Below are 16,475 nucleotides of genomic sequence, written 5' to 3'. Positions count from 1 at the left end.
ACACTGGGGTAACCCGAGCCCCCTCGGAGGTTACAAGCCCACTGATGGCAATGAGGAAGAGTATGACACTTAGCACAGAACACTGTGGGATACCGTTCTCCTGAATCCAAGGGTCACTGAGTGACGTGCCAACTCGAACCCAGAAGAGCTGGTGCGATAAAAACTTGCAGATGAAAATCGGAAGGGGACCACGGAAGCCCCAGTCGTGAAGGGTAACTAAGATGTGATGGTGCCAAGCCACATCATATGCCTTATGTAGGCGAAAGAAGACCATGACAAGGTGCCGACAGTGAGTAAAAGCCTGTCGGATGGCTGTTTGCAATCTGAGTAAATGGTCAGCTGGAGATCGTCCTGCCTGGAAGCTACACTGATATGGGGACAAAAGGCCCCGAGATTCGAGTACTCAACATAATCTGAAGCTGAACATCCTCTCAATCAGTTTACAAAGTAGATTCATCAGGCTAGTTCGGCAGTAGCTGTTGAGAGACATTGGGTTCTTCCTGGGCTAAAGGACAGGGAGGACTATATTGTATCGCCATTGCGATGGAAAAGCACCGTGAGCCAAATGCAGTTGAAGACCCTGAGGAGATGTTGCTTCTGGGGAACATCCAAGCATTGGATCATTTGGTTGTGGATGGAATCCAGCCCTGGGACCATGTCTCGTAAAGAGCTAAGATCCTGCAAGTGAATGGTTCATTACAGGGCTTAGCATGTTGCAGTATGAAACAGAGGGGGGTCTGTTCAACTCTGTGTTTCTGACTGAGAAAGGTAGCAGAAGAGGAAGAGGACGCTGATGCTACCGCAAAGTGTGTTGCAATGTGTTCTGCAAGGACCAATGGATCAGTGCACAGAGTACCTTGAAGGTTAAACACTGGACAGTTGACTGTTGCTGGCAGCCCAGAAGGCTACAGAGCTTGGACCACACCTGCAATAAAGAGGCACACATCCCCAGGGAGGAAACATAGCACTCCCAGCAGTCATTTTTACTCTGATTAATAAGGCAACAAGCCTTAGCACAGAGACGCTTAAAATCAAAGAGACTGGTCTGTGAAGGATGTCACTCAAATGGCTGCAGTGCCTGTCAGCGGTCCTACACAGCAACTGCGACATCCTTGGTCCACCACAGTACCGGTTGAGGATGAGGCGTGCCTGTGGATAGGGGGGACAGCAGTGCCAGAAGCATGAAGAACAGTGGCAGAGACGCCTTGCATGACTGCATCAATGGAATTTGAGAGGGAGGTGTCAAAGTGCACAGCAGACATATATAAAGGCCAACTGCCCCTGCAGAGTGCCCAACGTGGGAGTCCGTCTGCCTGGCGGCAGCAGGGGAACAATAGTATCACTGGAAAGTGGTCACTGTCACAAAGGTCATCAAGGGAGACCAATGTACGGAAGCCATGAGGGCAGGGGAGGAGATTGTGATTGATAGTAGTAAAGGTGCCGAGCGGCACTGAAGTGGATAGTGGGCATTGAAGTCCCCAAGGAGGAGAAATGGGGGCGGGAGTTGCTGGATTAAGGTAGACAGTGCAACATAAGGAAGTGGCCTACTTGGAGGGAGATAGACATTGCAAATGTGCACTTGAACCACTATTGCTTCCAGGTTGGTACGTAGGGGGATCCTGTCTCTAATGACATCAGAGCAAACCAAATTGCAGACCCCACCAGAAGCTAACCCGAGGCCAGCGCGGTTCCAACAGAACGCCCAATAACCATGAAATCTTGGAGAGTGGTCATCATGGAAATGCATTTCTTGAAGAACGAGACAGAATGCAGAATAGGAGGAGACAAGACGCTGGATTTCCAGTAGGTGACAATAGAATCCATTGCAATGCCACAGGATGATCGTGTGACGAGAGTCGAAGTTAGACATAAAGAAGCCGAGAGGGGGTCATGTCACTCGATCAGTAGTCGTCACTGACAAGGATGGGGTGACATCCAAAAATAAGATGTAGACTCAGGTTGCGAGGGGCGATACTGCATGTTGGGGGGGGGGGGGTGTCTTGTCTTGGGACTTGTTTCTTCTTCTTCGCTTTTGGAGGTGGAGGGAGGCAGGGCACCAAGAGTGTACAGGTGTCGGCCAGATCTGGAACCAAAAGAGAGCAGGTGACATTGGGGCACACAGATGGTGCACCTTGTGGCCAAGTGGTGGTAGGAGTCTTCCAGCCTGATAGATGCCAGGGAGAGGGGTCTTAGGAGGGAACCTCATCACTGACAGTTGCCAAAGAAGGGGGACACTGCTTTGGCTGGGGAGGAAGAGAGGGGAGGGGGGAGATGAGAGGGGGGAGATGAGAGGGGTGAGAAGAGAGAGGGGTGAGAGGAGAGAGGGGGGAGAGGAGAGAGGGGGGAGAGGAGAGAGGGGGGAGAGGAGAGAGGGGGGAGAGGAGAGAGGGGGGAGAGGAGAGAGGGGGGAGAGGAGAGAGGGGGGAGAGGAGAGAGGGGGGAGAGGAGAGTGGTGAGGGGAGATGGTGAGGGGAGATGGTGAGGGGAGATGGTGAGGGGAGATGGGGAGGGGAGATGGGGAGGGGAGAGGGGGGAGGGGAGATGGGGGAGGGGGGAGGGGGATGGGGGAGGGGATGGGGGAGGGGAGAGGGGGGAGGGGGAGGGGAGAGGGGGAGGGGAGAGGGGGAGGGGAGAGGGGGAGGGGAGAGGGGGAGGGGAGAGGGGGAGGGGAGATGGGGGAGTGGGAGGGGAGAGGGGGAGGGGGGAGATGAGAGGGGGAGAGGAGAGGGGGAGAGGAGAGGGGGAGAGGAGAGGGGGGGTAGGAGGAGGAAATGAAGTAACAGAGGCAAAAGTTGAAGATAGTGACATTGGCTGGAGTCTCTCATACTTTTGGCGAGCCTCAACATAAGACAGGCAATCAAGAGACCTGTATTCTTGTATCTTCTTTTCTCTCTTGCAAGCTGGATAATCTGGCGAGCGAGGGGAGTGGCGGTCAGCACAACTGACACACACACACACACACACACACACACACACACACACACACACACACAAAGGTCGCAGAACATGGGCTTACCTCATGGACTGGGTGCCCACAGTCACCACACAGAGGGTCTGCTGTACAGCAGGAAGACATACGACCTATACTCATGCACCGAAAGCACCATATATGTGGAGGGACGTACGGCTTTATGTCACATCTGTAGCACATAACCTTGACCTTTTCTGGGTGGGTAAACCCCCCCCCCCCCCCAAGCCAGAATGAAAGCATCAGTATCAGTTTGGTTGTCTTTGAACACATCGAACAAGCTGAACACCACACAGCTCCAGATTAGCCTGTAGTTCATCAGTTTGTAGGATGTGGTCCCTGCAAAAAATCACTCCCTGGACCATATTCAGAGATTGGTGAGGAGAATAGACATTGAAGCATTGCCAAGATTATTACAGGCACGAAGAGCTGCGGATTGGATGGCAGAAGCAGCTTTGATCAACAGGGAGCCTGACCGCATCATACTCAGAGACTCCACTTCGCCAAACTTGTTCTACATCTACATCTACATGACTACTCTGCAATTCACATTTAAGTGCTTGGCAGAGGGTTCATCGAACCACAATCATACTATCTCTCTACCATTCCACTCCCGAACAGCGCGCGGGAAAAACCAACACCTAAACCTTTCTGTTCGAGCTCTGATTTCTCTTATTTTATTTTGATGATCATTCCTACCTATGTAGGTTGGGCTCAACAAAATATTTCCGCATTCGGAAGAGAAAGTTGGTGACTGAAATTTCGTAAATAGATCTCGCCGCGACGAAAAATGTCTTTGCTTTAATGACTTCCATCCCATCTCGCGTATCATATTTGCCACACTCTCTCCCCTATTACGTGATAATACAAAACGAGCTGCCCTTTTTTGCACCCTTTCGATGTCCTCCGTCAATCCCACCTGGTAAGGATCCCACACCACGCAGCAATATTCTAACAGAGGACGAACAAGTGTAGTGTAAGCTGTCTCTTTAGTGGACTTGTTGCATCTTCTAAGTGTCCTGCCAATGAAACGCATCCTTTGGCTCGCCTTCCCCACAATAATATCTATGTGGTCTTTCCAGCTGAAGTTGTTCGTAATTTTAACACCCAGGTACTTAGTTGAATTGACAGCCTTGAGAATTGTACTATTTATCGAGTAATCGAATTCTAACGGATTTCTTTTGGAACTCATGTGGATCACCTCACACTTTTCGTTATTTAGCGTCAACTGCCACCTGCCACACCATACAACAGTCTTTTCTAAATCACTTTGCAACTGATACCGGTCTTCGGATGACCTTACTAGACAGTAAATTACAGCATCATCTGCGAACAACCTAAGAGAACTGCTCAGATTGTCACCCAGGTCATTTATATAGATCAGGAACAGCAGAGGTCCCAAGACGCTTCCCTGGGGAACACCTGATATCACTTCAGTTTTACTCTCAATATTTTCCACAAAAAACAATGGGTTTTTGGTGGCTGTGTGTCCCCATCCATCCTTGTACAGATGAGGTAGCAGGTAAAGTGTTTCATCACAAGATGGTGAGCCTGGCCCTACTCACATGGTGCAGCAGGGAAGATTGCCAGGTCATATGAAGCAGCATTCAATGATCCTTCACCACGCAAAGAGAGAGCTGTTTGAGAATGGCCAAATTTTTGCAGCTTGATACACTTTATGCACCAAGCATCCACCCTGATACCACCCACTCTGACCAGGGGCTCTCCCCATTGGCTGTCTCGCACAGCGACCATTGCTGGGAGTTCCGATGCTCCAAGAAGACGAGCAACAACTTCTTGGCATACATGGGGAGGGAACAGCTCAGGTATCAGTAGTGTGATCCCTGTGTTGTCAGGGGGCTCGGCTATATGGGCACATAACAGCCCCACCACACGGACTGGCTACCCATGCTGGCGGACCAAGCAGGGCGGAAGGGGGCTACAGCATGGAAGGGATAAGGGAAGGAAGTAAGGAGAGGAATCCATGCCATCGATGCTAGGGAAGGAATTCTTCCCCAAATGGCTCACACTAAAAACAGGAAATTTTGATGTGCAGGTCAAACCTCAAGTGGGAACATAAAAGTTAAAAAGGATGAAAGAACAGGCAGAAGGGACAAAACTGCAAGCAATACAGGAAACCAGGTGGATATAAGTCAGAACGCCGAGACACGGGAAGGAGGGGGCTATGGGGAAGGAGCGTCGCTATCGAGGGAGGCCCAGGTGAAGGAAATGCAGCCAGGGTAGGAAGAATTGGCTGCAATAGCTCGAGGCCCTGTGTGCGCCACACACAAACTCACAAAAGAACTGTGAGCACCTGGGGGGTTCTTTACTCACTAAAAATCATTCGCAAATCAGACTGGCGACACTAATTTTATTTTTCCAACAATTTGTTAATTATTAAAGTTTCTTTACTCAATAAAAACTACTTGAAATTGTTCATAAACAATAACTGCCTTTATTTTATGTATATTTTCTTACTATTTATGTTTATTTCTGACTGTAACGAATACGAGTGATTTTTATAGATGTAATGTAATCTGTCAAAATACTGTACAGTTTATTGGTCCATGTACAGTTTGATACTTAGAACTTTAACAGTAGGGCTCATTTCAGCAGATACACTATGTGATCAAAAGTATCTGGAAACACCCAAAAACACATTTTTTTCATATTAGGTGCATTGTGCTGCCACCTCCTGCCAGGTACTCCATATCAGTGACCTCAGTAGTCATTAGACATTGTGAGAGAGCAGAATGGGGCACTCTGTGGAGCTCATGGACTTCGTATGTGATCAGGTGATTGGGTGTCACTTGTGTCATACGTCTGTACATGAGATTTCCACATTCCTAAACATCCCTTGGTCCACTATTTGCAATGTGATAGTGTAGTGGAAATGTGAAGGGACATGTACAGCACAAAAGTGTACAGGCCGACCTTGTCTGATGACTGACATAGACCGCCAACAATTGAAGAGGGTCATAATGTGTAATAGACAGACATCTATCCAGACCATCAATCAAGAATTCCAAACTGCATCAGGATCCACTGCACGTACTATAACAGTTAGGTGGGAGGTGAGCAAACTTGGATTTCATGGTCGAGTGGCTGCTCATAAGCCACAAATCATGCCGGTAAATGCCAAACGATGCCCCGCTTGGTGCAAGGAGCGTAAACATTGGATAACGGAACAGTGGAAAAACGTTGTTTGGTGTGACGAATCTGAGTACACAATGTGGCGATCCGATGGCAGGGTGTGGGTATGGCAAATGCCCGGTGAACGTCATCTGCCAGCGTGTGTATTGCCAAAAGTAAAATTTGGACAGCAATTAGGAGATGGCAATTGCATCTTTCAACATAATCAAGCATCTGTTCATAACGCATGGCCTGTGGTGGAGGAGTTACACATCCCTGTAATGGACTGGCCTGCAGCGAGTCCTGACCTGAATCCTATAGAATACCTTTGGGATGTTTCGGAACGCCGACTTCGTGCCAAGCCTGACCGACCAACATCGATACCTCTCCTCAGTGCTGCACTCCTTGAAGAATGGGCTGCCATTCCCCAAGAAACCTTCCAGCACCTGACTGAACGTATGCCTGCGAGAGTGGAAGCTGTCATTGAGCCTAAGGGTGGGCCAACACTATACTGAATTTCAGCATTCCCAATGGAGGGCGCCACGGACTTGTAAGTCATTTCCAGCCAGGTGTCCAGATACTTTTGATCACATAGTGTATCACATACCACCCCATTCAGTAGAGTTCTGCCTCCTGGATGTAGGTTTTCAGGAGATGGATACAGTGTGCTCATGCTTTATTGTCTCTAAAGTCAAACCCATTGCTGTAATGTTGACTGTAGGGCTGGACTGTATTTGCCCAAGCGGCTGGCGCGTGCATGTGTTCGTCACCCCCCCCCCCTCTCTCCCCCCACTTGCTTACCTTGAAACAGTAGTTGTAGTGCAGTTGAAAGATTCAATCATGTCACTATCCTTGGAAATGTCAACCTGAAAATGGAAAGCAAAAAGTTTCACTCACTCTCTCACTCACCGTCAAGAATCAGAACCTTCAGGGAAGTGGAAAGGTGAGTCTAGATATATATGAACATAAGATAAAGAAACCAGGCAAACTTAATCTGTCTACCATATATACTGCTTAATGCTATTCAGACTTAAAACATCTAAATTTAATCGAGAAAATTAGTAAGACAACTGCTACTTTGAACAAAGTTGCTGCCTCTTCCGTTCTACTACAAAGCTGGTGTTTATCTGCTATATGTAACTTAATATTTTCTTCATTACAATGGGATTTTCCAAAGAAAATATTTTTTTCCATCTGCAAAAATCAGTACTATTTATAGTCTATCACTACTTGTCACACAACTTTGCAACAAACATTGTAGCTTGCCAAGTAGCTAACAGAACTTTTCATTCCCTGAATATAAATATTAAAAATGGCTAATATTTGGCTTTCTAATTCCCAGCTTTACATGAGAAATCAGCTTTCTGAATATCTTACCACCAGATAACATAACTATTCTGAGCCTTGGACTGGGAGGCAAGATCTACATGAAAACTGTTTTTCTGTCTTGTGACCGTGTATATCACAGTTCAGATGAATTTGATTTTTGTCATCAGTCACAAAAACCATAGAGTACATGTATCGAGAACTGATAGTATGAATATAAGATTCTTAAAAAGGCTTCTGCAAGATGTGAAGATATCTACTTTACATAATATTTTTATTGTTCACTTCCGCTGAATAAACACCTTATTTACTTTAGGTGCATCACCCCAGAAGATAATTCCAAAAGACAACGGCGACTGAAAATATGCTAAATAACCTAACATACACTATTCTCTTTCAGTCAACACAGTTAGAGATGCTTCTCAGAGTGCAACATGTTGAACTAAACTTCCTGACTAGTTAGTTTCCCCATGTCTTTACTCCATTCTAACTTGTCATGTGGCTGGACCCCAAGGAATTTTACACATTGTGCTCCATTCATAGAGTAACTTTTAATATCTACAGGGTGAGAAGCAATGATGACACTTGAAAATGATGAGAAAGATGATGAAATATTTGAGAAAGATGACTGACAGGTAATAAAATGTTTTATAAAGCTTATTAAAAGATGACAAATTATTTCAAGAAACAGATACAGCACAAACAATTGTTTTTATTTTTGATAATCCCTTGACAAAAAGCCCAGTTAATACCATAATAAATTTCTCTATTGGTAATTGTAATTTGCAAACAAAATCAACAACACCTTTTCACAAGTAATGACATTCTACACTTCAGTATTGGAAAAAGATCAACAAAATATTTTTTGATTGCTGTTCCTGAGGAATTTTAGTACAAAATGAAGTGATTATACTAGATTTTCTTTTCTCAACATTTTCCGGAATGGTTTTCACCTCCCTTTTTGCACTCTTTCTCTTAAGTTCATGATTTATGCACACCCCAAGCATACCCTGGGCCAATTTTGTTGGCTTTAAATCATTTTTTTTTCAAGTGATTTCCTCAGTTTAGCTGAAACTTGAGTTCTTCTCGTGCCCCTATTTATAATAATCTACATTGACATCTGTGCTTTGCAGGCCACAATCTTATATGCAGTGGGAGGGAATCTAGTGTACCAGCCTCATTTTCCCCAATATGTGGATGACACACGAGAAGAAAGACTGTTGGTATCCCTTTGCATCAGCCAAAGTTTCTTCAATTTAGCATGAGGTAGGTTTCCTGATTAATTTTGGAACATCAGCTCTCACAATCTTATAAGCAACGTCTTTGTACTACTTTGCATTAATTAAATCGCTAGAATTGTGAACAGCTAAATAATTGAATTTTGTTTTGTTTACTAGAATTGTGAACAGCTAAATAATTGAATTTTGTTTTGTTTAATATTTATATCAGACACAGACAAAATGTAAAAAACACACACACAAACACACACAGAGACACACATGGCCACTGTAGACATGCATGGGCGGACGTATGTGTGTTGTTTTGTTTTATCTACATTTGACAACAGGCTTAGACCAATAACTAGTAATACCAAGCAGTCTTTTTTCAATTTGCCCGTCTCCCACTCCATGCGTAATTTACTATTCAGGTGCATGAACCACCTAGTGTGACAGCTCACAAATCCCGATGGTATTCAATAGTCTGACTGACATATTTTAAAATTAAAGAGGTCCATTAAACAACAGGATTCATTAATACACGAGTTTCTGTTTGCATCATACACATAAAAGATACTTTGTGCACTGTATGCACTCACTTTATTACAAAACAGTCAGTCTTTGTTGAAAGTGTGCTCCTAATATTTGATTTGAACAATTTTGCGGCCATTTGCAGTTATAAACTGGATGGCAATTTTAAGTAGGCTACTCCTGTAGCTAAGTCCAGTACCTTAACCACTGCACCACCTCACTTAGCCATTGCATATATATATATACAAAGATGATGTGACTTACCAAATGAAAGTCCTGGCAGGTCGACAGACACACAAACAAACACAAACATACACACAAAATTCAAGCTTTCGCAACAAACTGTTGCCTCATCAGGAAAGAGGGAAGGAGAGGGAAAGACGAAAGGATGTGGGTTTTAAGGGAGAGGGTAAGGAGTCATTCCAATCCCGGGAGCGGAAAGACTTACCTTAGGGGGAAAAAAGGACGGGTATACACTCGCACACACACACACATATCCATCCACACATATACAGACACAAGCATATATATATATATATATATATATATATATATATATATATATATATATATATATATATATATATATATATATCACACACCTTCTTAAAGATACTGACAAGCACTATGAGTGTTGTTTTCTCCTAAGACAAATAAGGGTAAAATTGAACTGAAGCAAGGATAATGGATGGATAACTTCTGGAATTAAGGTATCTTGTGCTACGAAGAAACACATCTACCTAATTTAGAGCATTAGCTGTCCTTGATGGGACAATAAATGAATGAATGGTCATACAAAAGCCTCATCTGTGTATCTTCCCATGTTTGAGAACCTAATCTGTTATTAAAGCAAGGATCAAAATGGTAAGTATGGAGTCAGTGAAATGTTGTGAGAAGTAGGTTTCACTGGCTGCAAGGCCATGTGCTTAGGGAAGATGGTGTTTGACTACGTCGTAGCCAATTTTGGGTTAACTATCACACACTTTTTAAAGTGGGTATGGTAATGAACCAGCTCCCTACTCTGCCTTCCTTTTAAAATGTGAACAGATTCACTCATCCAGTACACAGGGCATGCTGTGTAGTTTGAAAGCCAAACCATGATATAGTGTCAAGCATAATATTCCACTACAGGCAATAAGCTTTTATGGAACACAGTGGTGTCATGAAAGTCATTTGATAGCAATATGCTCATATACAGACTGCAGTAGTAGTGCATACACACAGTATAAAAAGGCAGTGCACTGGCAAAGCTAAAGCTATCATTTGTACTTAGGTGATTCATATGGAAAGGTTTCCAATGCGATTATGGCCACACAATGAGAATTAACAGACTTTGAATGCAGAATGGTAGTTTGAGCTAGACGTAAGAAACATATCATTTCGGAAATCATTAGGGAAAACCATTTTCCGAGATCCACAACATCAAGAGTGTGCTGAGAATACCAAATTTTAATCATTATCTCTCACTAAGGACAAAGCACAGGCTGAAAGTCTTCACTTAATGACAGAGCAGAAGTATCTGCATAGACTTGTCAGTTCTACCAGATGACCAACACTGTGTGAAATAACTGCAGAAATCAAAGTGGGACGTATGATGAACATAGCCATATATCTCATTTTCTTTTAAGCTACTTGTTAGGACAGTGCAGTGAAATTTAGCCTTAATCGACTGTGGCAGCACACGACCAACATGAGTGTATTTGCTAACAGTATGACATCGCCCGCAGCGTCTCTCCTGGGCTCACGACAATATCGGTTGGATCCTAGATGACTGCAAAACCATGGCCTGATCAAATGATTTCAGTAGGTAAGACCTGATGGTAGGGTTCAAGTGTGGCACACACCCCACGAAGCCGTGGACCCAAGCTGTTAACAAGGCACTGTGCAAGCTAGTTGTGGTTTCCATAATGGTGTGGGCTACGTTTGCATGTAATATACTGGGTCCTCTGTTTCAAATGAACCAAACATTGATTGGAAATGGTTATCTTCAGCTACTTGGAGACCATTTGCAGCCATTTGCGATGGGATTTTTGTGAATGGTAATGCACCATGTCACTGGGACACAAGTGTTCACAATTGGTTTGAAGAACATTCTGGACAATTTGAGTGAATGGTTTGGCCTACTCGATGCTCGACAGGAATTCCATCAAACAATTATGGGACACAATCAAGATGTCTGTTCCTGCACAAAATACTGCACCAGCAACACTACTGCAATTATGGACAGTTATAGCGGTAGCATGGTTCAGTATTTCTGCAGGGGACTTACAATGACTTGAGTCCATGCCAGGTTGAGTTGCTGCACTATGCCAGGCAAAAGCACGTCCGACACAATATTAGGAGGTATCCCTTGGCTTTTGTCACCTCAGTGTATGTAGGTGAGCACATGCCTGGCTTACTCCTTATTTAAGAAACAGAAAACTGACAGGCTTTCTTAGTAATATAAAGAAGGATGCCTCTCTTCATCTGGATGGTGAGAAATTCCATACCCACAAGATATGATCACTGTCTCACTACTGTTCTTGTTGTATGTTAATGCTCTACCATTTTATTTCAATCAGGAGACAGAATCAGCCAATGAAGTTTTTGTGAAATTTACTGCTTGATTTTGCACAAATGGGCTAGTTTTAAACTTTGGAGTAATACGAGGTGTGGCTAGAAAAAAACCGGACTAGTACTGGTGAAACAATAAAACGAATGCAATAAGGCTGAAAGTCGCGTGGCCTGTCATGTGACTCTCGCTCCGCCTACTGCTCGAGTTTCATCTGCCTCCTGCACTCAGTCTGCCCGTGGCGTCTGTTTTAAGTAGTTGAAGTTTTATTGATTGGCGACTCCATGTTGTCCTGTGCACCACGACCAGATAACAGGTTTACTTGAAAAAAAGAGACAGCATTGGTCGTATATTTTTTACTATTGCAAAATCGATTTTCTGTCACTGAGTGACCATCTTCAGTGCTATATTGTATAACTTAAATTAGGATGCACTGTTGTCACTAAGCTTACGGCGATCACATGTGATCGCCGTAAGCTTAGTGACAACAGTGCATCCTAATTTAAGTTATACAATATAGCACTGAAGATGGTCACTCAGTGACAGAAAATCGATTTTGCAATAGTAAAAAATATACGACCAATGCTGTCTCTTTTTTTCAAGTAAAGTTGAAGTTTTGTCTGTGCGTCGGAAAATGTTGAGTGTACAGAAAGAACAGCGTGTTAACATCAAATGTTGTTTCAAACTAGAAAAATCTGCAAGTGAAACGTTTGTAATGTTACAACAAGTGTACGGCGATGATTGTTTATCGCGAACACAAGTGTTTGAGTGGTTTAAACGATTTAAAGATGGCCGCGAAGACACCAGTGATGACACTCGCACTGGCAGACCATTGTCAGCAAGAACTGATGCAAACATTGAAAAAATCGGTAAACTTGTTCGACAAGATCACCGTTTAACAATCAGAGCAGTGTCTGAGTTAACAGGAGTTGACAAGGAAGGTGTTAGGCAGATTCTTCATGAAAGTTTCAACATGAACAAAGTGTGTTCAAAAATGGTTCCAAAGTGTCTCACAATTGACCAGAAGGAACGCCGCAGAATGATTTGCTCTGACATCCTGGAAACTCATGTTAACTCAGACATTGCTCTGATTGTTAAACGGCGATCTTGTCGAACAAGTTTACCGATTTTTTCAATGTTTGCATCAGTTCTTGCTGACAATGGTCTGCCAGTGCGAGTGTCATCACTGGTGTCTTCGCGGCCATCTTTAAATCGTTTAAACCACTCAAACACTTGTGTTCGCGATAAACAATCATCGCCGTACACTTGTTGTAACATTACAAACGTTTCACTTGCAGATTTTCCTAGTTTGAAACAAAATTTGATGTTAACACGCTGTTCTTTCTGTACACTCAACATTTTCCGACGCACAGACAAAACTTCAACTACTTAAAACAGACGCCACGGGCAGACTGAGTGCAGGAGGCAGATGAAACTCGAGCAGTAGGCGGAGCGAGAGTCACGTGACAGGCCACGCGACTTTCAGCCTTATTGCATTCGTTTTATTGTTTCACCAGTACTAGTCCGGTTTTTTTCTAGCCACACCTCGTATAGCTCATCCAGTTTTGTGCTGTCAAAAATATCCCACCTCCTATTAACTTAATATATAAACAAGATAGAATAGGTATAGTGGAAAGCTCGAAGTTCTTAAGTGAACATACTGATCAAAGCTTAAAAACTAGAAAAAAAGATATACAGTAGTGCAAAAATGTTGGGTTTGGCTACTTTTGACATATGAATAATTGGCAACTTTGGAGATATAGAAGCCAGTAAGTTAAAGTATTTTGCATACTTTCATTCACATTCACTGATGTCTTACGGGGTCACATTTTGGGGTAACTCACCAATTAGGCAAAAAGGCTTCATTGCACAAAAGATAGTAATTAGAATTATCTGAGTGGTTCACACATGTACATCTTGTAGGCATCTCTTTAAGCAGCTGTGAGTATTATCTACAGTCACACAGTACATTTATTCACATATGAAATTTGTTATCAACTATCCATCTGAGTTTGAGAGTAACAGTGATGTTCACAAATACAGCACAGAGGAGAAAATGATCTGCATTACTCTTTACAGAATATAGCTTTGGCACAGTCAGAATGCCCAACTCCTTAAACAGATGTCTACAAGATGATCGTTGATGAAATACACAGCTACAGAACTAGCTGAGTATCTACCCACACAAACAAAATGTCTGAGATATAGCAGAAGTGTCTTCCAGTGTAGAGCAAAAATGTTTCTCTGTAGCCAAGTCTTATCTGAAATATGTAATGCATCACTAACCCAAGGCATTTTTACAGATAGACTGAAATATACTATAGTCAAACACCTCTTTAAGAAAAGTGATAGGAGATATGTCAGTAACTGCCAACCTGTTTCACTGCTGACATCATTTTCCAACATCTTGAGAAGGTGATGTTTTCTAGGATAGTACCTCATTTGAGCAACAATAATATGTTCAGCAAATCACAGTTTGGGTTTCAGAAGAATTTCTGTACTAGGAATGGCATTTACATTATCACCCACTAAATTTTACAAACAACGAATAACAAAACAGTGCTCGTTGGTATTTTCTGTAACCTATCCAAGACATTGACTGTGTGAATCACAATATTCTCCTAAATAAATTGAAGTTTCAAGGACTGATGGTACAGCAAACCAACGATTATGCCATATCTAACCAAAAGAATGCAGGAATTTGTACCAGCAATTCAACCAATGTAGTTTGGTGACATTATTCTGGCTGGGTAGAAATCACCTATGGGGTTCCCGAAGGCCCAATCTTGATCTTCCTCCTAATACACAACAAGCAGAATTAGTTATTTTTGCAGAAGACACTAACATTGTAATCAATAGAAAAACAGAAGAAATGGTAAACAAAGTTCTGAAAAGTATCATTGACTGGTTTTCTGCAAATGGTCTCTCCCTCAATTTTAAAAAGACACAACATAGTCATTTCTCACATCTAGAGGGTTGGCTCTGAGCACTATGGTACTCAACTGCTGAGGTCATTAGTCCCCTAGAACTTAGAACTAGTTAAACCTAACTAACCTAAGGACATCACAAACATCCATGCCCGAGGCAGGATTCGAACCTGCGACCGTAGCGGTCTTGCGGTTCCAGACTGCAGCGCCTTTAACCGCACGGCCACTTCGGCCGGCCCATCTAGAGGGACTACACCAATGATAAATTGTACATGTGGTGATGAAATAATAAACTGGTGGAAACTTTGAAATTCTTATGTGCCTATATAGATAAGAAATGAAACTGGAAGAAGCAAATTTTGTTACTCCTAAAACAACTTAGCTTAGCTACATTTACACTTAGAATCACTGCATATCCAGGGGATAGATAAATCAGTAAGTTGACATACTTTGCATATTTTTGTTCAGACATGTCATATAGAATAATGTTCTGAGGGAATGAATTCATCTTTAAAAAAGAAAGAGTCTTCATTGTTCAAAAATGTGCCGTACAAAAAAATGTGGTGCTCACCCATGTTCATCTTGCAGGCATCTGTTTAAGGTGCTGACATTTTGACTATTGCTTCACAGTATATTTTTCCCTCATGAAGTTTGTTGTAAATAATCCACTGCAGTTCAAAAGGAACAATGACCTACATAATTGCAATACCACAAGGAAAATGACATTCATTACTTCACATTTGGGTTGTCTTTAGCATAAAAAAGGGTTCACAACACTGCAACTAAAATTTTTGATCACTTACCCGGTGATATAGAATGTCTGATAGACAGCAAAGTAAAATTTGACAACAAAACTGAAAAATTTTCTTCTTGACAACTCCTACTCCATAGCTGAACTGCCATTATTGTAATGTGTAAAAGGTAATGGGTAGGAATTACTAATTCACATCTGTATGAAAAGAAAACACCTTATAAATGTTCAGCATGTAGCCATACTTAGAAATCAATTTGCGATGTGAATGTACAATGACCCATTCCACATCATTATGATTTATTGTGCAAAATGATCCATGTAACATGAAACTAACTAACAAACAGCTGCTTGTATATCACAGAAGTAGTACTGAATAAAAATAATTAGTTATTTTTAAACCTCCCCCCCCCCTCCACACACACACACACACACACACACACACACACACACACACACCACAACTGGATGATAGGCAATACAAACTGCATATGAACACTACAGAGAGCCTACGCTATGTTCCCACTCTAACGAAAGTGATCTATCACACAAAGACTTTGAAATGTGTGTGTGTTTTCCTTTGTTCACGTGTTCAATTGAACTTAATAACATTCACTGTAAATGTGATCTAAAGAACAATTAACAAACGCTTGTCCATGTTAACTTTGAAGTCATACTCTGGGTTATGGTCTTTCAAAAAAGTCCCAAGTTGAATTCAGGCTTTTTTTTATTACAAAATAAATCAGAAAGATATGCAACATAAATCCAAAAACGGCTTCTTGGTGGGGGGGGGGGGGGGGGGGGGGGAAACCAGAACGATGCTATAGTGGCACAGTCCTTAAGAAACCATTACAAGCAGAAACCTTCAAGACCTGTATGACTTAACTCCAGCAGAATTAATGCTTACAAGGACCAGATTGCTTGGGCTTTTGTCTGCATAATGTTTCAAATACTAGACACACAACTGAAAACAAATGCAACATGAAAGAAAATAAGCCACATCTGACTATAAATCCACACTCTACTGCATTTATATTCTGTGACTTCATAAACATACATAAGAATGAGTCTT

General features: G+C 42.6%; 1 protein-coding gene across 6 annotated transcripts in view; it reads right to left on the bottom strand.

Moving 5' to 3' along the window:
• LOC126203708 (cell cycle checkpoint protein RAD1-like) overlaps positions 1 to 16,475 on the bottom strand; it is a 58,874-nt gene that overhangs the window by 22,037 nt on the left and 20,362 nt on the right. For all 6 annotated transcript variants that reach the window (XM_049938081.1, XM_049938083.1, XM_049938084.1 and 3 more), the window contains one exon: positions 6,902 to 6,966. In XM_049938081.1, coding sequence (XP_049794038.1) covers positions 6,902 to 6,966 — 65 coding nt within the window. The remainder of the gene's footprint in view (positions 1 to 6,901; positions 6,967 to 16,475) is intronic.

Source organism: Schistocerca nitens, chromosome 9, assembly GCF_023898315.1.
Source record: "Schistocerca nitens isolate TAMUIC-IGC-003100 chromosome 9, iqSchNite1.1, whole genome shotgun sequence".
Lineage (NCBI taxonomy): Eukaryota > Metazoa > Arthropoda > Insecta > Orthoptera > Acrididae > Schistocerca > Schistocerca nitens.
The sequence above is the reverse complement of the archived record's forward strand: the minus strand, read 5'-3'. Positions and strand labels throughout refer to the sequence as shown.